Below are 22,126 nucleotides of genomic sequence, written 5' to 3' on the forward strand. Positions count from 1 at the left end.
ATTACTTTGTGTCTGTCTGAGTATCACTGTGTATTACTGTGTATCAGTGTGTATACAATGTGTCTGTCTGAGTATCAGTGTGTATTACTGTGTGTCTTTATGAGTATCCGTGTGTATTATTGTGTATGTGTCTTAGTATCCGTGTGTATTACTGTGTGTCTGTCTGAGTATCACTGTCTATTACAGTGTGGGCAAATGGGCAAAAGTTTGTGCTTACTAAATTTTTGCCCTTTCCGTCTCCCCAAACTTTTCTATTTCTTTGAAAAACCACAAAAGTTAGTTTGAACCATTTTTTTTAAAGCCGCGCCCAATGAATCTGGATGTAACATGAAATATTTTCCTTTCTATATCAAACACATGAAACTTTGTTATTGGTATGCTGCATTCATGCGCACCCCCCCCCCCTTTCCTCTTTACCAAAAGCCTTGCTAATTTCTGCGTCTATCACGTTACATTTAAGTTCTGAATCGCACGCTTCTGTGTCTTTCATGCTAGCAATACTTTTGCCCCGTCAAACACATGAGCTGGTGACGTAACGTAAAGGAACTGTAAGCACAGTGATGTAAACGGCATAGTACAGAAGTGAAGAACAGTGGCTGCTCCTCGGGTTCCGTTAAGTCACGTCATCATTTGACATGGTTATCGGAGAACACACATCGTTCTTACGAGTTACTATGTTGTCTTACAATCGTGAGTTCAAAGTTACGTTCTTTAAATGTTAAAGGCTACCTTCTCTAATGTATCCTGCTGCCGTAGCGGATGGAAGCTGACACATCCTGTCCACTTGACACATGGGCGTGGCTACAAGTTGGACGCAAACATCTCGACAACAATGAAGGAAGAGGAATACTGGTGCTGATGGTTTGCTGTTACACAACACATGGAGTGGTGTAAATGTATACAGCGATGTGGTAAAATTATAGAGTATCCTTTTAAGGATAACAGTTTTTTCTTTCATTATAGTTCCGTGGGTGCAGGGCTACGTACTGTACTCGTTTCTGCTGTCACGTAGCATAGCGTTTGTTGTTAACCTGCAATGTAATTTAGCTGTGTACATACAGTATTGAAGGAGTTTCTGGTTTCAGCCTGTTCTTCAGTGCCTCACAAGTTATACTGTAACATATTAGTCGCTCTGCAAGAAATCTGACATTTATTGTATACGTTTGTCAGTGTTTACATTAATTACAATAACATGCTCAATTGTCCCAAACAGGTGTTCAAATGGACTTGTGCTGCGTTGGTGGGTTCCACTGTGGCCGCATTCTTCCACCTTCATTACGCGTGTCTTCTCCAGCCATGTATGCAGGATGTCTGTGAAAACATAGAGGCACAAACAGTTAACAGTGGGTATAATTCACCCTAATGTCAAGGAAGAATGCGAGAAATGACGCCCACCATTACACTTTCTGGAAAAAGGGGCAGTTCAGACAGACATTCATTATGGAACAGTTTCAGTTATGTTGAACGGAATGTGTGTGAACTTTGTACGTTAGTCATTCATTTTTGCCTCGAATTCCCATGGAGGTTACATGTACCGGCAAACCTATTTCTACTATGAAAGCAAAGCAGAAATGATGAAACCCCTGTGATTCGCCTATAAGAAGAGTTCCTATAACATTGCTCCATTGCCTGTGCATATACAGGGCATGAAGTGTTTTGTTTTAACATGTTAAGTTCTGATAAGGTGGCAGAAGATTTTGTTCTTGGTGTCAACCGGAACGACATTATTGATATAATGACACAATGTTTTGCACATATGTCAGGGACTGTATTGGATGTATGACAAAAATAATTGTCAGAAACAGTAAAAACGTATGCATAAATTTCCTTCACTGTCGCTTGTTTGTCCGGCTTACTACTAATTGCAGCAATAATTATTTGTTTGTAAGTCACTTTCGGTATTTCCTGCTGTGCATGTCGTGCATCCATTTTGCATAGAGAAAATCTGTAAAATATATTTGTTTCCCATATATCTGCCTTTAAGTCGAATTAAAACTTTTCCATTATTATCAGCTCCCTCGCCTGCTCAAGGTTATTTAACAAAGGAAACACTGTAAGTTTTGTTTCCTCCCTAACACAGATGTTTAATGGCACCTTCACAATCAAAAAGGAAGAGAAATATAACTTCAGCAATACCTTGTTTTAGACTTTGCGTTCTGCTATTACAATATTCTGAACTGTGTGTAAACGTGTTCATGTGACTGAACATTACAATATATTATTCTGTTGCCGTGTTGACATGTACATTATTTGCTATCCCACGTAAAGTATATGTTGCCTATTGTAACAACCTAGTTTGTGTTGCATGTGGCAGGCACCAGAAAGTGTAAAAACCAAATCAAGTATACACCGACAGGCTGCAAAACTTTTATTAACATTAACATGGCTTGTTACACATTTAAAACCAGACAGAAACATAAGTATGACTCCATACAAACTATGTCAGTTGCATGGCACTTACACCGGTTAATACATACGCAACATGGCATCACACAAATGTCAGTTTTTGGGGCGTGAAAACACAGGAAGAACATGTTTCACTTTTTATTTTGGGAACGCATGACGCGAGCACCAAGTGTACTGCGTACATTTTTAACTTTTTGCCGCCGTTTAGTGCCGGCTTCGGCTGCAACCCTCGGAAGGCACTCATTTGTGTTAGTATTTTCACATTCTGTGTGACTACTCACAAGACTGCTTGTTTGCTGCACATCATATTGAGACGAAAGGACACATGAAGATGTGCCTGTTGGAGTCATTGCTGGTGTGTGTGCCGTTTCGGTTGCAAAAAGTTGTACCAAGGGCACGCCACTATTATCAGAAACGTACACATTTTCACTGTGTTGTTCATTAGCAATGTTTTGATCATTACGGCATGTGTCAATGTGATGTGCTGCAATAGCACCTTGCGCTTCAGAATTGGTAGGGCAGCTCACTTCCAAACCATCAGCACCCTCCAAAGTAGCTACAAACGTCGATGGCAGAAATGATGCCACAACTGTTGACCTTTGGAGGTCATTTTGTTTCATGAAACACGTTACAATGGCCTCCATATAGGAATTATGTGTACGTAGTTCTGTAACTGTACTTCTTAAAATGTCTTTGACCTCTCTAATTTCTGTCACCATTAATTGATGCACAGACATTAATTCACTATGTTTCGCTGCATTACTTTGCAACAAACGTTGCTCCGCTTCCTGAATGGCCACCAGTTCTTCATGGTTGGCGGTGTGATAGTCAGTCATGTTGTCAGTAGGATAACTTGCTACATCTATGAGGGGCGAACATGGATCCTGTGAGACATGCCGGAAACTCCTGCTTCCTTCGCTGTGTCTATCTATGGAATAAATTATTGGTGTTACCATCAATACACAGAGAGTGTATATAAACAATAAAAATAGTATGCCACTATCAGAACACATGAACGGCCGAAAGTAAACTAGTAGCCGCAGAAAGTGCCAACCATGCATATGTAAGCAACAATGCATACATCAGTAACACTGCACAAACATGTTTTTTGCAGCCAAACCGATGTGCAGTTATGCTATGCACAACATTACATTCAGACCCGAAAAGGTTACTGTGTGCTGAAGTTGAAACTGACAGAGGAGTGCAGCAGAAACCATTGGGAAAAATCAAGTTAGGCATTAACATTATGTATATACCTTACGTTTTAACTGTAACTGTTTTAACAGCTTAGTTATTATAGCGTGGGTATGTAACGTTTCATGGTTTGCCACAAACCACGCACTGCAAAGTTATATGCAAATGCAATGCTGGATCGTTTGTTTCCTTATGTACTTACATAAAAACAAGTGCAAGAGACAATGTTAGCAAGGCCAAATACATGGAAACAACTGATCAGTACTGTCTGAAGGATAACATATCAGAACACAATTCACCTTCAAAAGCAGCAACTGAATTATCCGGCGACGCGACTTGTGATTGCATGCTGTGTGGTGCTGTGCCATGTTCCAAATTCTCAGACACAGCTGATGGAGAAACACCGACCTCTGCAATGTATACATACATAACATTACGGTTATTAAGCTGAACTGTCATTACTGTTACCTTGCATACAGAGTAATGTGTGAGGTCTGTAAACTTGCCACATTTCATGTAATTGTCAGTGTCAAACGTGTAAGGATACGTCACATTTATAATTTCTGTCAAGCACTAATCTTTTCCTATAGTTTGATTTCTGTCATCATACACGCATCAACATTGTTTTGGGAAAAATTGTGTCCATGTTGCAGTGACTTTTCATCTGTTTCACACAGCAAAGTAAGCAAACACACTTTCCATAGCATTGACTCATTATTGCCTGTTGCTGTTTATTGTATCGTTTGCAGTACTATAATGGCACATCTGCAGGTCACTATCATGTACTTCTGATGATATAACATGGTGGTACATTAGTCACCTTGATTAAAATCTTCATCGAAAACACCGATATCAAAATCTCCTTCCAAACCCTCAACTTGTATCACTGGCAACTTAGAACTAAGCTGCTCCTCTAGAGGTGTGAGTTTCAAATGTACCTCCCCCTGTTCCTGCGGCATGCTTGTTAATGCTCTGCAATTTGACTTTCAATTTTCTTTTGATGTCATCAAAACGTTTCCTGCAATTGTCATGCGAACGCACTTGAACACCACATCCTGATACAGAATCCCGGATGTTCCTCCACAATTCCTTCTTCACCGCTGCTGGTGTTTTAACTGCAAATAGACATCAGGAGACTAGTTTCAAGTAATATTGATAACAATGTAATTTTATTTGCTACTGGAATCGTTGATGTCAAAGGCAACATATATATTTCTAAACTGGCGTATGGTAATGTGTCACACATTGTTCTGTAAGTCGCACCAAACGAACTGGAGCGTACACGCGTTTTTTTTGCACACATTTTGCACCCAGGCCATATCTTCATGGCAGAAACCCTATGTACGGGGCCATCATTAAAACTGTTGTGCCATGCCATCTTTTAACATGCCTTTACCTCTGTGTGGGCTACACACAGTGCATGACATAAGAAGTAGACGGTGGGATGTATTACACGCTTTCAACTTACCAACTAGATGCCCAAACAGGCGATCATAGTTCTCTGCAATTAACGTGACTAGTACTCTATTTTCTTCGTCGCTGAATTTTATGTTTCTTTTCCTACCCTCATACTGTGTTTGTGTATTTGTATGTGCAACATTGTGGTCTGTAGTGTCTCCATCTTCGACATCCATGGACGTAATGCTAATGTCCTCGTCACCATGATCTGATCCCTCACTTGCATACTCAGCATACACAGTAGCAGGAGGTGTTGGCCTTGGGGATGCATGCTCAATTGGTGGCACAATCACACTAGCAGCAGCTGTTTGACCTGCACTACCACACACAGCAATAATAGGACTGCGACGATTAGGCGTTGCAGCCCTCACACCACCACGCACACGGCCACGAACACCGCCACATACACCATCACGTCCACTACCAGCCACACTACCAGCCACAACAACACGCACACGACCACGCATACTACCACGCACACTAGCACGGTCAGAAACACGAACATAACGACGGACACCACCACGCCCATTACCACGTTCTGAACCACGAACATTACCACGTACACTCCCGCGCACTGTACCAGCCACAGCGCCACGCACAGTACCACGTTCTGCAGCACGCACATTGCCAGTGACACTACCACGCACACTACCAGAGACAGTACCACGCACACTAGAATTTCCACGGAAACTGTGACTGGCAGCAACATTCACCCCAACAACACCATAATCCTGACTGACACACGGAGAGTCACTAGACACAGCAGTGGCACTTGCAGACACAGAAGGAGTACAAGTTTCAAAAGCAGACAATGTTGCACTCTCTACAACTGTATCATTTACCCTTACACGTCCGCCCACCCCACTCACTCCAGCAGCACGGCTCCCAAACGCTGTGGAACTTCCAACCACACACACATGTGTGCGTGCTGAAGCAGTGGAAATGACATGTCGCACTGCATGTGCACCACTTCTCCTCACACTACTACCGCGCGAAAGTGACATAGTTATAGTTAGCGTGTGGCCGCAACTACAGTCACTACACTGTCTGTCGCTGAATGTCTATGACTGTAGCTAATAAAAATTGTAAAAGTGTAAAGAGAAGGTTTTTTTTTCAGTATCTGCAGCTTCACAGTGCTTCTACCACTTTAACAGAGAGACGCGCGCTATTTCTCTGGTATGTAACTATGCAGAAGCCGTCACTAAGATGCTGTGCCAGGAATGTGGTGTTTACTTTAGAAATTTCCCGCCCACTTGAATTGAAGTCTCGCGAGACTCACGAGCGCGACTTTCACCCGCAGTGACTGAAAATATAGCCAGATGTAAGTAGCTCAGTCTGAAATGGCGCGATTAACACTCGCCAATCATACACTTTGAGACTTGATTGACGATTTGTCCTTTCTGAATCAGGCTCAATAAATACGCCACAATGTTGAACTTTTACAACAATGGCAATTTATTTTGCCGATCCTCTCTGCATAGGCCCCCTAGTCGATTGCATAAAGGGTTATTGTAATTATTCACATCCTCAGAAATATCATGTGTAAGGTCACACAATAATGCACCTACAGAGTAACAAAAGTAACCCTAACTACTTAAGTTTCTGACAAATTAGTCGATAATGAAATTAAAAATTATTTTATCAGAAGAAATGTAAAAAAAAGTTTATTGGCCAGATTTTTAATACCCTATATGTTACTTTAAAATAAACATGAATCTAATGTTTTCTCAACTGTCACATTATAATAAACATTCTTATAAACAACATGGCATATATAGACATTAATCACCTAGTGGAAAAGTTTGAGGATAAACGCCTATGTCTCTGTCTCCAGATAATCCAGAGACGACAACAGGTAATAATTTTTCCCTCAACATCTCCTCCAAAGGGGTGAATGTAATAGGTGATGCTGGTGGTCCACCTCCAGTCCCGGAAGCATGCCTGCGGCCAAATTGAATGGCATTTTTCAAATTTCTCCGTATATCATCAATTTTTTTTTTACAATTCTTCAATGTCCGGACCTGATTTCCACATGCTGATACCGAAACCCGAATATCCTCCCATAACTGATGGCGAATTGTGGAACTGGTCCTGCCTTTAAATAGAATAGAATAATGTAGTACAATCAATAATGTTTTAAATTCAGTTTTCATCAATGCATGCAATAGTGTACACTTTTCGAATATGCAAAATAATTTTAAATCTGTGGCACATAAAATAAAACATACATGGGTCTACATCAAAATATAGACATCATGGTGTAAATGTAGAATGATAGTCAGAAGATGTCATAATACACCCATCTTTAAAAAGAATGCTTTCACAGACACATGCAGAACCCCAGGGTGATAACGCAGCAAACAGTGCATGTTTTGGTTCACAAGAAAATTGTGCACAGCTGCCTCAAAGAAGAAATTAATAAAACTCAGCCACTAATTGATCCATCTGACGTGAACATGTAATTTTATTGAAACATCCCATTTATGTGGGTAACTTCATCATTATTTGAGCAGCACTGAAGTAGGATTACATAATGTTATGTGTTCTAATCATGCATGAATGTGACACATTCAAGAAGATTAAAATGTGTTTTTTATTTCACACATTCAGCATTATGCCTCGTTCAGGGTGCCAAAACCAGGAGTTGGAGGGAGTGCGTTAGTGAGGGAGGGCGGCAGTCTGATGGCCAATGTGTGTTGATACGGTCAGCAGATTTAATCAAGTGTTGAGGAGGCAGGGAGGGGGAGGGGATACAGACGCCAGGTTAGGGATAGAAGTTGCACTCTTGAACTCATTCTCAAGAATGATGTACAGGCATACCCCGCTTTAAGTACACTCACTTTAAGTACACTCACGAGTAAGTACATATCGCCCAATAGGCAAACGGCAGCTCACGCATGCGCCTGTCATCACGTCCTGAACAGCAATACCGGCTCCCTACCTGTACCGAAGCTGTGCGCAAGCGGGAAGACTATAGAGCCTGTTACACATGCGTTATTTACATCAGTTATGCACGTATATAACGATTGCAGTACAGTACATGCATCGATAAGAGGGAAAAGGTAGTGCTTCACTTTAAGTACATTTTCGCTTTACATACATGCTCCGGTCCCATTGCGTACGTTAATGCGGGGTATGCCTGTAATTGGCTGCCTAGGTCACAGTGACGCTGCAGCAGCTTAAATAAACGTCTGGTTTGCTTCATTGAACTTTAGCCTGCATAAACTCCATACTTCGGAGACAGCCCAGCTGCTACCATGACAACCACAGTTCAGATTAAATACATTGTACCTCATGTCCGCACGCACTGCCTACAAAGGAAGCACCCTAAACGAGGCCTAACAGTTACACGACAGGGGATTGGACAATAACTCAGACACAATTGGACTCCTCCCCTCCATTAATGCAACATTTGTATGTAACATTATGTTGATGTGTGGGTGGGGTGGGGGGATGGGATTCATGGTTATGATAACTGTTACAACTCCATTTTGAATTTGAGGTGTGGTGTGTGCGTTTATTATGTTCTGTGTACCACCATTTTGTGTGTGTATAGCGAATGTATTGTGTGTGTACACAGAGGGAGAGTAACAGTATGGATATAGATATATGCTGTGTATGGGGGAATATATAGTATGTCATGTATGTATACAGAGGGCGACATTAAAACACATATACATAACTATACAAAAAGGAATTGTTCACATGTCACATTTATACCGCTAGACATGAATAGTAATAACCTATGTAGACTGTGAAATTCATGAAAAATAATGATGTTAAAGTCACTGTCCCTTGCATGCTGCCTTCAACTAGTGGAACAAGGAAATTAATCAATAATGAATGAAAAGTTCAGTCCGCGCTCTGGCTCTTTAAACTTGGAGTGTTGGTCCCTCTCAGTTCTTTTGCTGCTTCTGTGTTTATGAGGTGTCTCCCCCACCTCCAAATGTGGTCTCCACCGGAACCCCGATGGTGGTACCAATATCAGCAAAACAAGAAAAAACACAAAAGCGCACCAAGATGAGAGATAGATATTGTATTAGCAACAAATAATAAAATTAGTAACTTACATATAAAATTTCTTTAATAATCCCCGATTCTGGTGTCTATCACAGGAGTAGGGCATCACATAGGAAGTATGAAGGGTAATCTCAGTTCTGAGAGATCAGACCCGCGCGCTGGGGCTGTCTCTGTTCACTCTCCTGTCCTCCACGTGTGGTAGCGTGGTGCGGAGTGTAGAACTGAGATTACCCTTCATACTTCCTATGTGATGCCCTACTCCTGTGATAGACACCAGAATCGGGGATTATTAAAGAAATTTTATATGTAAGTTACTAATTTTATTATTTGTTGCTAATACAATATCTATCTCTCATCTTGGTGCGCTTTTGTGTTTTTTCTTGTTTTAATCAATAATGAACATGAACTCCATTGTAATATATAAATGCAATTTTAAGTTGTAAGACTAACTGATAATGTGCATACAATTATTATCTTCTCGTATCTATTACATGCATTCTATTTAGAAATACATAAATTACATTTACATACATACATAACCTCCTTTACATACTGCCATATATACCATGTATTATATATGACATAAATAAAGGCCATGAAATCACATGTATTACAACATATTTATGCATAATCATAGGAATATAATTTGAAACATAATCAAGGATTAAAATATCTTACCTACTAAATGACCACAGAGCTGATCATATTTTGCCACAATGCCCGTCACAAGGGCTATCATTTCTGCTTTATTAAATCTTTTATTTCTTGCCACTCTGTTTTTTTTCCTTGGAGCACGTGCTGCATTGGCACCTGCCTGATGCTGACTGGACTCACCTTCTTCCAATGGAAGAGAATCCAGAAGCAATGCACCATCAGACACCACACCACCACGACGCACACCACCACCACGCACCCCCCCAACAGCACCACGCACCCCCCACCACCACCACGCACCCCCCACCACCACCACCACCACCACCACGCGCAACACCACCACCAGTCCCCTTACTCACACGAGCAGCACTCACCCTTGCATCACTCCCCTCTCTCGCACGGCTACTCACACAAGATGCAGTCACCCTTGCATCACTCCCCTCTCTCAAACGACTACTCACACGAACAGCAGCACTCAGTCTAGCATCACTCCCCTCTCTCAAACGCCTACTCACACGAGAAACACTCACCCTTGTATCACTCCCCTCTCTCACACGACTTCTCACAGGAGCAACACTCACACCAGCATTACTGCATTGACTCACAGCACTGAACTCAGCATCAACACTGTCAGCAACATCACTTTCCTGACTCACATCACTCACCGCAGCATCAGTCCTCTGACTCCCACGCCTCCCGTCCATACCTGTAGCACTCACAAGCAACACAAAAAAAAACCTCAAACTCACTGAACAATTTCTAATACACAATAACAACAAATTGAAAACAAAATATAACAGCACAAAACAAATCAATCAACACGTCTATCAATTTCTCTCACAATGCACAGCTCTGTCCGTCACTCCCTCTCTCTCTCTCCCAACAACACAGAGAAAGAATATAAACAAATGTTACCTTTAAATAGGCCGCACAATCACGCCATTGGTTGTTTAATCGCGCGATTCAGAAACAGAACGCCATTGGCGGTGCGTGCACGCCAGTGGCGGGGCGTGCACGCCAGTGGCGGTGCATGCACGACATTTCAACATTCCCGCCAAGCGAGTCGCCATATTTGCAAATGGTGGTGGCGCATTGATTCGCCGCTGATTCGCCCATTCCTGCATACAGCGACTTTAACACGCCAAAAACATGGCGAATTGCTAAACTGGCTAATGCATTTTTTCGCTGCTTACTGCATGATGCCCTAAGTCCAACATTTTGTGCCCAAGCTCTCAGAACCGAATGTAGCGGTCGCGGCTTGGATTTTATGCCAATTTGTGTTCCAGGAGATATGGACAAACTCGTGGTCAGGAGTACCAAGTTCTCAGAACAGAACGCAGCGGTGGGGTATGGAATTTTATACCGAATTGGGTTCTAGGAGAATTCGGGCTAAATCGCGGTCATGGTAAGACTCTCCCAAAGTGTTCCCTGCACTAGGAAAGTCTAATTTTCAACCCCAGCCCAAGTAAGTGTCTTTTCGTCTGTATTTTGTGTTTCATTACTTTGTTGCAAGTAACAAAGTTACTATTTGGGACCCTCCAGCTTCTGACAGCAATAGCAGTGGAGGGGGAGGGAGGGAGGGGGGGGGGAGAGTGAGAGAGCCTGCATGTGCTGTGTGTGAGAGAGCCTGCATGTGCTGTGTGTGAGAGAGCCTGCATGTGCTGTGTGAGAGAGCCTGCATGTGCTGTGTGAGAGAGCCTGCATGTGCTGTGTGTGTGAGAGATCCTGCATGTGCTGTGTGAGAGAGCCTGCATGTGCTGTGTGTGAGAGAGCCTGAATGTGCTGTGTGAGAGAGCCTGCATGTGCTGTGTGTGTGAGAGATCCTGCATGTGCTGTGTGTGAGATCCTGCATGTGCTGTTGTGAGAGAGCCTGTGTGAGTGCCTGCATGTGCTGTGTGAGAGAGCCTGTGTTTCCGTGCTGTGAGAGGAGAGGAACAGAGATGCCGCGCTCCCCCTGCATCTCTGAAAGGTGAGTTGGCAGGGTACCAAAAATTCCGGGCATTACTGAATGAATAATGCCCAGAATTCTAACCAATCAGAGGGCAGGGATTTCAGTAATGCCCGGAATTTTACTGCTTTAGCCTATAATATCCCTTATTTTTTCACTATGTTATAATAGTGCCCACCATCACTTTGTAGCACTCTATCCCCTTTTCTCACACATTCCCTGTTATACCCCCAGATACATAACCCCATCATGTTTGCTCCAAAGTTCTCTTAACATAGTCCCTGTCCCAAGCCCCTTATGATCTATGTGCTTGTGCCTGATGCAATCTCGCTAATGTCACATGAGAACGCATTGAGTTATTATATTATCATTATTATTATTGTAACCCTTCCCTGCCAGGCTCCAAAGGAGTGCACAGCTTATCTTTGATGGTTCATGTGGCTGGGTATGGTTCTCCCAGATGACAGAAATAAGGTGGTAAATGATGGGCACAGGGAGTTTTGTAGTTTTGATTAAAATAATTGTTTATTAACTGTTGTAGCCCATTCTTCCTCACAGAGGCTGCTGAGGAGGCTCATCGCTTATTGCAACTTATTAGTTTCCTATATACTGTATAACATGGCTATACCTGTAGCATCATCTCTAGTCTCACTAACATTACAAACACTTTGCCCAAGCCTTTCACTCAGAACTATCTACAATTTTAACATGACATGCCTTAACGAACTGAATTGATGTATGTGCAATACTCATCTGTTTTATAACATTTTTATGATATATTTCACTATACTATGAGAGTTGTGCGCTGTCTTTTTTCTATCTCTCCTAGTTCATCAGATGACAGGCCATCTTTACTGACAAGCAGCAGACTCTCGTAGTTACACTCTCTATATAAAGTTTTGTGGTCATCTGATACTAAGCATTATTACTGTACATTTTTTTTGACACATTGTAATATTGTAATATTTTTTTTAAAAGGTGGGGAGGAGTGTAACAAGATTTAAATTGGTGTATGATATTTTTTATTTGTGTGAACCTATTGCTTTGTTTTTACCCGGTGCACTTATTATAATTTATGTTTTAATTGCACTAATAAATAATAATTTTCGCCTGGAAATGCACTGTACACTGTCATTGGTATTAGTGACACTGATATACAGATGAATAATAAAAAAAAAATTTAAAAAATAAGACACAATATCTTGGTAAAAAAAAAATGTATTGTAACTATTGGAAACATGATGAGATAACAACTTTTAAAAAAAAAATCAAATTTGTCACAAATAAACAACAATGAACATAACTGCACACCAAATCGTGTTGTATATAGTGTTAGTATAACTCACAAAGTCTAGAAGAGACTTAAACTAATAAAATACATGTTCGCAATAAAAATAATGCACCAAGGTTAAGCACAAACCAGTGATTGTGAATATAAAAAGATAACCTACTGTAATACAATAAAGAACGAGTGTCTGCTGCTGTTCAAAGTACAGTAGATGGCTTAGCATCTTGGATGACATGAAAAAGAAAAAGGCAGCGCACAACTCTCATAGCGTAAAATATAAATTATATTGTAACAATATTCAAAAAGTGGTGATAGATGCAGGTACAGCAATTCCAATATTTAAAAACAGGGCATGTTTAGGGCACATGTTACCACTGCAGCATCAGCAGGCCATGGATCAGCAAGGCGCCACCGACATCACTTCAATCCCATCCGGGTAAGTGAAGGTATACAGGTGTCCTAGCGCTTCGTCTCCAGTCTTGCTTCTTTGGTGTCAATCCTCTGCAGCTATGGTTGTGCTTTCCTAGACGTGGACGCACTGACGTCACTAAGCCGGCGCCATTATAAATCAACTTTGGCTGTGTGTCTTTACTTTGTATATTCCCGTAACGGAGCCCGCGGTAAGCCCCTTTTATTTATTATTTACAAATCGGAAGATCACGGCGCCGGCTTAGTGATGTCTGTGCTCCCGCATCTACTGTAGTGCTTCATAGAGAATAGCTCACATTGTGGGTTTTCTAGCCCTAGAGCCTAGTAATGGACTGTAAATACTTCCATTATCTATTATTCAGCACCAGAGTTCCCCTTTCTTGGGGAAAGCACCACCACAACTGCAGAGGATCGAGACCACAGATTCAAGACCTGCTGATGCTGCAGTGGTAACATGTGCCCTAAACATGCCCTGTTTATAAATATTGGAATTGCTGTACGTGCATCTACAGGTATCACCACTGTTTGAATATTGTCACAATATAATTTATATTTTACGCAATGAGTATTGTGAGCTGTCTTTTTTCTTTTTCTTGTCACAGATAACGTGAGAAATTTATTAGAGAAACAAGCCCGTACATTTTTGAATAATTCATTTTACTTACTCCCCACTGCCCAGCCATCATTGTGACATACTAAGGAGTGTATTCAATGTCTTTGCTCAGTGCTTAGTAATTTTTCAGGGACTTGTACCACACCTCTCTTACACAATTTGTGCCTTTGCTCAAACTGACAGACATACAGTAGCTCTCTCTAACCTTGCCTTATCATAGGTTCCAATTTGAGATCAGGTCTTCTAAGATCACAAGGAACATGTTGCTGGAAAGGCAGCTGGGCAAACCAATGGGTCTCCCTTTGACTGTGCTGCTGCAACTTCATTATCCATTGCAAAGTACTGTACAGTCAAGGGGACACCAGCGGCACTTCAAATCCCACGGTTGAGACCATGAGCGGTACCACCCAAAAACTTTGTCTTTTCTTGAAAATATTAAAATAAACAGATTGGCTTGTAATGTTTTTTTCCATATTACAATAACAAGAAAACAGTTGCGTGCGAAAAAATATTTTTTCGTGGTAGGTGCGCTATGGGTTGGGAGGGGGGGGGGGGCTGCTCCTTTCATATGTCCTGGGCTTCATGATTTCTGTTGGCAGCCCAGCCCACAGCAGAGATACAGGGGGAGATATCAGCAAACAGACACCCACAGCAGAGATACAGGGGGAGATATCAGCAAACAGACACCCACAGCATAGATACAGGGGAGATATCAGCAAACAGACACCCACAGCATAGATACAGGGGGAGATATCAGCAAACAGACACCCACAGCATAGATACAGGGGGAGATATCAGCAAACAGACACCCACAGCAGAGATACAGGGGGAGATATCAGCAAACAGACACCCACAGCATAGATACAGGGGGAGATATCAGCAAACAGACACCCACAGCAGAGATACAGGGGGAGATATCAGCAAACAGACACCCACAGCATAGATACAGGGGGAGATATCAGCAAACAGACACCCACAGCATAGATACAGGGGGAGATATCAGCAAACAGACACCCACAGCATAGATACAGGGGGAGATATCAGCAAACAGACACCCACAGCAGAGATACAGGGGGAGATATCAGCAAACAGACACCCACAGCATAGATACAGGGGGAGATATCAGCAAACAGACACCCACAGCAGAGATACAGGGGGAGATATCAGCAAACAGACACCCACAGCAGAGATACAGGGGGAGATATCAGCAAACAGACACCCACAGCAGAGATACAGGGGGAGATATCAGCAAACAGACACCCACAGCAGAGATACAGGGGGAGATATCAGCAAACAGACACCCACAGCAGAGATACAGGGGGAGATATCAGCAAACAGACACCCACAGCAGAGATACAGGGGGAGATATCAGCAAACAGATACCCACAGCAGAGATACAGGGGGAGATATCAGTAAACAGACACCCACAGCAGAGATACAGGGGGTGATATCAGCAAACAGACACCCACAGCATAGATACAGGGGGAGATATCAGCAAACAGACACCCACAGCAGAGATACAGAGGGAGATATCAGCAAACAGACACCCACAGCGGAGATACAGGGGGAGATATCAGCAAACAGACACCCACAGCGGAGATACAGGGGGAGATATCAGCAAACAGACACCCACAGCAGAGATACAGGGGGAGATATCAGCAAACAGACACCCACAGCAGAGATACAGGGGAGATATCAGCAAACAGACACCCACAGCAGAGATACAGGGGAGATATCAGCAAACAGACACCCACAGCATAGATACAGGGGAGATATCAGCAAACAGACACCCACAGCGGAGATACAGGGGGAGATATCAGCAAACAGACACCCACAGCAGAGATACAGGGGGAGATATCAGCAAACAGACACCCACAGCAGAGATACAGGGGGAGATATCAGCAAACAGATACCCACAGCAGAGATACAGGGGGAGATATCAGCAAACAGACACCCACAGCATAGATACAGGGGAGATATCAGCAAACAGACACCCACAGCGGAGATACAGGGGGAGATATCAGCAAACAGACACCCACAGCAGAGATACAGGGGGAGATATCAGCAAACAGACACCCACAGCGGAGATACAGGGGGAGATATCAGCAAACAGACACCCACAGCGGAGATACAGGGGGAGATATCAGCAAACAGACACCCACAGTGGAGATACAGGGTGTGATATCAGCAAACAGACACCCACAGCAGAGATACAGGGGGAGATATCAGCAAACAGACACCCACAGCAGAGATACAGGGGAGATATCAGCAAACAGACACCCACAGCAGAGATACAGGGGAGATATCAGCAAACAGACACCCACAGCATAGATACAGGGGAGATATCAGCAAACAGACACCCACAGCGGAGATACAGGGGGAGATATCAGCAAACAGACACCCACAGCGGGGATACAGGGGGAGGTGCTGACAATCTCTGTGTTTGCCTTTTCCACGGTGTCTTATAGGACAGGTGCAGTGATGGGGATGCATAGTGGGGAGACCCTCATTGGGGTGTCGTCTTTGCTGCAATTCAGGTGTTTTCTTCTCCATGCTCCACATTTTCCATTGTTACCATCATTCATTTTTACAGCAAGTGATAAGTTACAATATACAATAATTTAAAGCAGAACTGAAAAGTGCAGATAATTTGTTAGCATCCTATAGAGGCTCAGAAGTGCCAGTTTATTTCAAAGAATGTTTCCGTCCTGTTCAAGTGGAACAGGAACTGTACAATGAAAACATTTATACATTTGACTCATCATATTTAATAACTATAATCATGGTTCCTAATTATTGAATCCTAATTCTTATTTAGATGACACTCCTTGCTTTGCCCTGGGTGTAAGTTTGATGGTTAGGAATACTTCCATCCCTTTTCTCACACTGATCAACATGTCAGATTAATGACAACAATTCTCTAAGTCAGAGGTGGCCAAGTCCAGTCCTCAAGAGCCACCAACAAGTCAGGTTTTCTGGAAATCCCTGCTTCAGCACAGGTAGCTCAATCCGAAGCTCAGTTGAAGCAGGGACTGATTGCGCCACCTGTGCTGAAGCAGGAACTCATTGAGCCACCTGTGCTGAAGTAGAGATATCCTGAACACCTGACCTGTTAGTGGCCCTTGAGGACTGGAGATGGCTACCCCTGCGCTAACTCCAGTCTGAAGATGGCACTGCAGTCACACGGGAGACTGAGCCAATATACAATGAGGCTGAGACAGGCAGGGGGTTTGGGAGAAGAAGTAGTTCTAGTTATAGAGTCTCCCAGATACAGCTGCAATCATTAACCCTTTGTGCTTGTAGTTAGTCATCTTCTCATGTGCTTAGATTAAAGTTGATTTTGGGAGATGCTGCAGCTTTAACTTAGCAATATACTGTATGTTATGCCATGATAACAATATTGGGAGATGCTGTATGTGATGGAAAGAGGCCCAGGGACCAGCATAATAAAGGTTAAGCCCGTCCCAGACCTCTGTCCGTCCTTTCCTGGGACTCATCTGGCCAACGGCCCCCAAGGCAACCCCATTTTTATATGCCCCTTGTATACCCTGTAACTGTGATTCTTTATTCTTGTGTGTGTAAACTGTACCTAAGAATAAACAAGTGATTGTGCATACATAGCGCATAGCCAAGAGAAAGCCTTTGTTTGGCTGCATGTCCGGAGACCTGGCTAGTGCTGTGGCTGGAGTGGGAGGAGAGGTGCAGCGGACAAAGGAGAAAGTGGCCGTGGGGGCAGAAACTGGGTCAGGAGGGCATACACTCAAAAAGCGGGGCATTTGGCCTCTCTCCCAGACATCACGGTGCCAAGCACAGCGGGGGGGATATTCTGCCGGCCGGGGTAGCCGGTAAGTTATTTTAAGGGCTTTTAGCAGTTGGGGTAGGGGTTAAAGGATTGGGGTTCAAAGGTAAGGGGTAAGGTTTTTAGGGTAGATGATTAGAATAAGGGGTTTAGTGCAAGGGCTTGGGGTTGAAGAGTAGGGTAAGGGGTTAGGGTTTTTAACGTAGGGAGTAGAGTTAGTATTAGGGGTTAAGATTAGGGTTTTTAGAGTAAAGGGTAAGGTTAGAGGTTACCTTGGCGGCTAAGCGAGCGGCGGAGATATGTCCCAGCAGCGAGGTAAGTGGTGACTAAACGCCAGCGGTGATTTGATCGCAGCAACACGTCCGCGACCAAATATCCTAGACCAGAAGGGACGAGGCTACAGGGGTCAGCAGGGAGAAGTAGAGAACACAAGTCTGCAATGACCAGCAGAGCTGCCCCTCAGCTAGTTTGTGACACTGCTAGCGCTGCTGTTCTTAATAGCCGAGCGTGTGGGTTCTGATCCTGTTGGGCTTGACCCCAGTATCCTCTTCTTCACAACAGGCCTTAGGTTTGTCACTATACTGTAGGAAGTATGGGGTGTGAGTCATTTAAATATATTTTGCTTAATTACTTAATAACTTGCTTAATATACTTTAGTTAATAACTAAAATCAGCACTGAGAGCATTGGGACATAAACGTGAGAAGCTGTGAGTTTTCTTGGCAAAAATCGGCTCAAGTATTAGATTAAAGTTGCCAGAATGGAAATAAATTGCCATATTGTTGCCAATCAACTAATGCATTCCATTACTTAAACATTTGTGATGGTCAGTTGCCAAGTTAAATAAAATATGGGACTAGCTTCACTAAAGGTCAATATAAACATATGGTGTTAGGAAAGAGGATTATGGTGATATTTTTAGAATGACCACTGTATTCACCAACAATTATTTGACTACAAACAGGTAGCCATATTTATCTCGTGTGTATACCAGCTTACAGTAAATTCTATTTGATCAAACTACTATAGTTCTGATCTCTCATATGGAAATGGCAAGCCATTGCAGGGATAGCCACAGCGCACTTACTGTTGGATAATTAGAAAGTCTACAAAGTGTCTCGTGCATTGACCAAATTTGGGTGCTTGGAGAGTTAGTTTAATAACAGTGAACTAAAGAATACAAACAAGGATATTGCCATGTTTGCTGTAAAGGATGTATCAATTGACAGTGATATCATGTCCCAGGAATGCTAACACATTGGGGGTTTATATACTATATATACAGTGTATGTTATATATGTGCATGTGTACATATTGTTTAGTATACAGTAAAGTGAATATGTTAGATGTCCCTTTTATGGATGCACACTGCACTGTATATCGTCCTCCCATTAAGCACGCTTTGCATACAGCACCTCCCTGGGGAGTACAGGTGAATACACTGAATTTACAGGTACAGCACAAGAACTGCATTACGAAGAGGGAGCAGCAGGTAAGGGAAAGGGGGAGAGCAGCGATTAAAGGTAGAAATAAAAACCATACTGGTGATTTTCACGATTTTATAGAAGGAAAAGGTATTCTAAAATGATTTGTACAATATGTAGGATAGGAAATAACTTTTTTTTTTTTTTTAAATAAAACGAATCTTGGAATTGTTATCAAAAACATGGAACTGTAAGTTTGTATATATTCAAAACGTAGTGGTTATTGTATTTGGAAACTAGCATCACACTTTGATAATAACTGGTGAAAGTGCACATATTAATGTGATTTATTTTCTATGTGTCTGTATATAATAATACTCATTATATGATTACACTCAGTCTACAGCAAAGGAAAATATAATATTATGTATATATATTGTTTACTTTAAAAATACATTCCAGTTATTAGAGATGAATGAAACTGTTCAAAATGCCTTCGCGAAAATGTAAGTGTTTTCTTCCCAAATGTTCTTCCCTGTGAAATGTTTCGCCACCAAGCGTCAGGGGTCTAATAATGTCACCGAATGTGAAACCTTTTTTTTTTTATATTTGTTATACGGTATAATATCCCGTTTCCCATGCTAATAGTTTGTGATGTGAATGGAATTTGTTTCTTGAATCTTATTGTCTCAATCCCCCGAGGACTCTATAGTAGATAGAAATACTGTCTATAGAAAGATCACTGTATATTGTGACACCTAATGTAAGTTTGATATTATACCCTTTACTAGCTGATGGTGAAGGGGTAATACAATGAGTTACTGTACTTGTCTTAAAATAATTGTAAATATGGCAAACTTTGTTGAAAGCACAAAATAATGCAAAAAGGCACAAGGGATTATTTAAATTAATAATATTGTGCATTGAAAATTGGACCAATGTTACAATCCATTAAGGCAGGGGGCTCAACCAGTTCTCAAGCCCCCTCAACAAGTCAGGTTTTACGGATTTCCCTGCTTCAGCACAGGTGGCTCAGTCTTCGACTGACTAGGCCATCTGGGCTGAAGCTGGGGCATCATGAAAAAATGACTATACAGTATGTGTGTATGTATGTATGTATGTATGTATGTATGTATGTATGTATGTATGTGTATATATATATATGAGAAAGACAAAACAGAGAGCGCACGCCCCATAGTGTAACACTGTAACATTTAAAGTACTTTACGACATTACGTCATCACGCTGTGTGCATCCTTTGCGGCCGGAGAGCACATGTAGTGATTTGAAGACCATACTCTGATGCCAGAATTACCTGGATGATTTCGAGTGAACCGAGTGAACCGGAGGGATTGCGCTGTTCGTGAGATCAACTCCAGCCTGCTTTGGACTCTCTGCTGCGGTTTGGACACACCTTGGTGGTGATTATATATCACATACTGCACATATTTTACTTGTCTATTGCGAGTGTTTCTAATCCCCACATCCACCCTTCCCCACATTAAATGTTACAGTGTTACACTATTGGGCGTGCACTCTCTGTTTTGTCTTTATCATAGATTTTGCTGTGGAACTGGTTATTCCATGAGAGAGCTGCCGTGGGCCCCTGGATTCTGTACATTATTCTGGTGCTACATGTCAGAACTTTTTGTGTGGTTTGGACATTGGACTTTTATTTTTATTATTGTTATTTTGTGTATCCATATGTTTGCATTTAGTATCTATTGAATTTTTGTATATACAGTAATTTTCTAACCCTTATCAATATCATTTGATTTATATTTATTTGCTTGTTGGCGCTACTTTTTGTTTTTTCTATATATATATATATATATATATATATATATATATATATATATATATATACATACAGTGTTCGACAAACCTATACATTTGCTCGCCCCGGGCGAGTGGATTTAACCCCCAGGCGAGTAAATATTGGCCCAAGCAGCACACGTTTGCTACTAGGTGGCGAGTAAATTTTTTTGTGTGGCGAGTAGATTTTTTGGTGATTTGTCAACCACTGTATATATATATATATATATAAAAGGCAGGGTTGCAGATCTGTCTAAGACATGTGAATGTGCTCACAATTGATATTCTTTATTGGCTATATGCTAACAGCGGATTTTTTGTTGTTGCCTTTTTCACCCACCATAACTCAAAAAAAAAAAAAAAAAACAATATATATATATATATATATATATATATATATATAAATATATATATATATATATATATATATATATATATATATATATATATATATATATATATATATATATATATAAACCATAATACTGAGTTAAGTTATGGTGAGTAAAAAAAGTGACAAAAACCCTCCACAGGAAAGCAAATATGCAAATATAGCTGTATGCTCATCTGCATGTCTTAGGCAGGTCTGCAACCCTGCCTTTCCCCATTATCACCCAGCATACAGCACTTCCACTGCAGCAAGGGATTCTGGGAAATGACATGCAAATGAGGACACAGTGTCACTTTTTGCCTCAATAACCATTTTTAACATGGTTCCCTATAGGCTTAAGCTTGCTGCATGGTCACAGCTTTGAGCACAGCCAGGGTTAAGGTGCATACCCAGAAAACCACCCACAGACAGCTTTTTTTTTTTTTGTTTTGAAAATTCTTTTATTATGCAGCGAATCTTTACAACAAGATTATAACAGTACATAAATCATTTTCCAAACGAAAAAAAAACCGCGACGTTAACAACGGCGCAGTGCATATCCCACACAACTCACATACATTTTTATTAATGGTTTCCGCAAAAGTAAAAAAACTGTGACGAACACGGCGGTGCAGTGCATTTATACGTATGCACCGCACCACAGACATGACATATCATACACACATTATCTCTAACTTTATTGCACAGA

At 41.7% G+C, this 22,126-nt stretch overlaps 2 protein-coding genes across 5 annotated transcripts in view; one reads left to right on the forward strand and one right to left on the reverse strand.

The window, feature by feature from the left end:
• Positions 1 to 2,389: 2,389 nt before the first annotated feature.
• On the reverse strand, positions 2,390 to 20,731 carry LOC142496966 (uncharacterized). 3 transcript variants are annotated; one of them, XM_075604104.1, is made up of 4 exons: positions 20,548 to 20,731; positions 6,848 to 7,153; positions 3,900 to 4,010; positions 2,390 to 3,334 (listed from the first exon to the last, which is right to left on the reverse strand). In XM_075604104.1, exons 2-4 carry the CDS (start codon positions 6,933 to 6,935, stop codon positions 2,538 to 2,540), a joined length of 996 nt encoding a protein of 331 aa, XP_075460219.1. In that variant the 5' UTR covers positions 6,936 to 7,153; positions 20,548 to 20,731; the 3' UTR covers positions 2,390 to 2,537. The 3 variants fall into 3 exon arrangements, with proteins under 3 accessions (XP_075460219.1, XP_075460218.1, XP_075460217.1); XM_075604103.1 differs by lacking the exon at positions 20,548 to 20,731 and adding an exon at positions 13,341 to 13,460; XM_075604102.1 differs by lacking the exon at positions 20,548 to 20,731 and adding an exon at positions 9,757 to 9,970.
• LOC142496965 (NXPE family member 1-like) overlaps positions 19,194 to 22,126 on the forward strand; it is a 55,895-nt gene continuing 52,962 nt past the window's right edge. Inside the window, exon 1 of one of the 2 annotated variants that reach the window (XM_075604101.1) lies at positions 19,194 to 19,300. The gene's annotated coding sequence lies outside the window, so the exon portion shown is untranslated. The remainder of the gene's footprint in view (positions 19,301 to 22,126) is intronic. The other variant, XM_075604100.1, reaches the window with a different exon arrangement.

Source organism: Ascaphus truei, chromosome 6, assembly GCF_040206685.1.
Source record: "Ascaphus truei isolate aAscTru1 chromosome 6, aAscTru1.hap1, whole genome shotgun sequence".
Classification (NCBI taxonomy): domain Eukaryota; kingdom Metazoa; phylum Chordata; class Amphibia; order Anura; family Ascaphidae; genus Ascaphus; species Ascaphus truei.

What these genes read in the sequence shown, in the direction of transcription:
- LOC142496966 (XM_075604102.1), bottom strand. Translation starts at nt 9,817, where the DNA reads ATGATAGCCCTTGTGACGGGCATTGTGGCAAAATATGATCAGCTCTGT. An exon ending in GCTCTGTGGTCATTTAGTAG is followed by an intron (nt 7,154 to 9,756) that starts GTAAGATATTTT and finishes TTCTATTTAAAG; the next exon opens with GCAGGACCAGTTCCACAATT. An exon ending in TTCAGTTGCTGCTTTTGAAG is followed by an intron (nt 3,335 to 3,899) that starts GTGAATTGTGTT and finishes TTTATTCCATAG; the next exon opens with ATAGACACAGCGAAGGAAGC.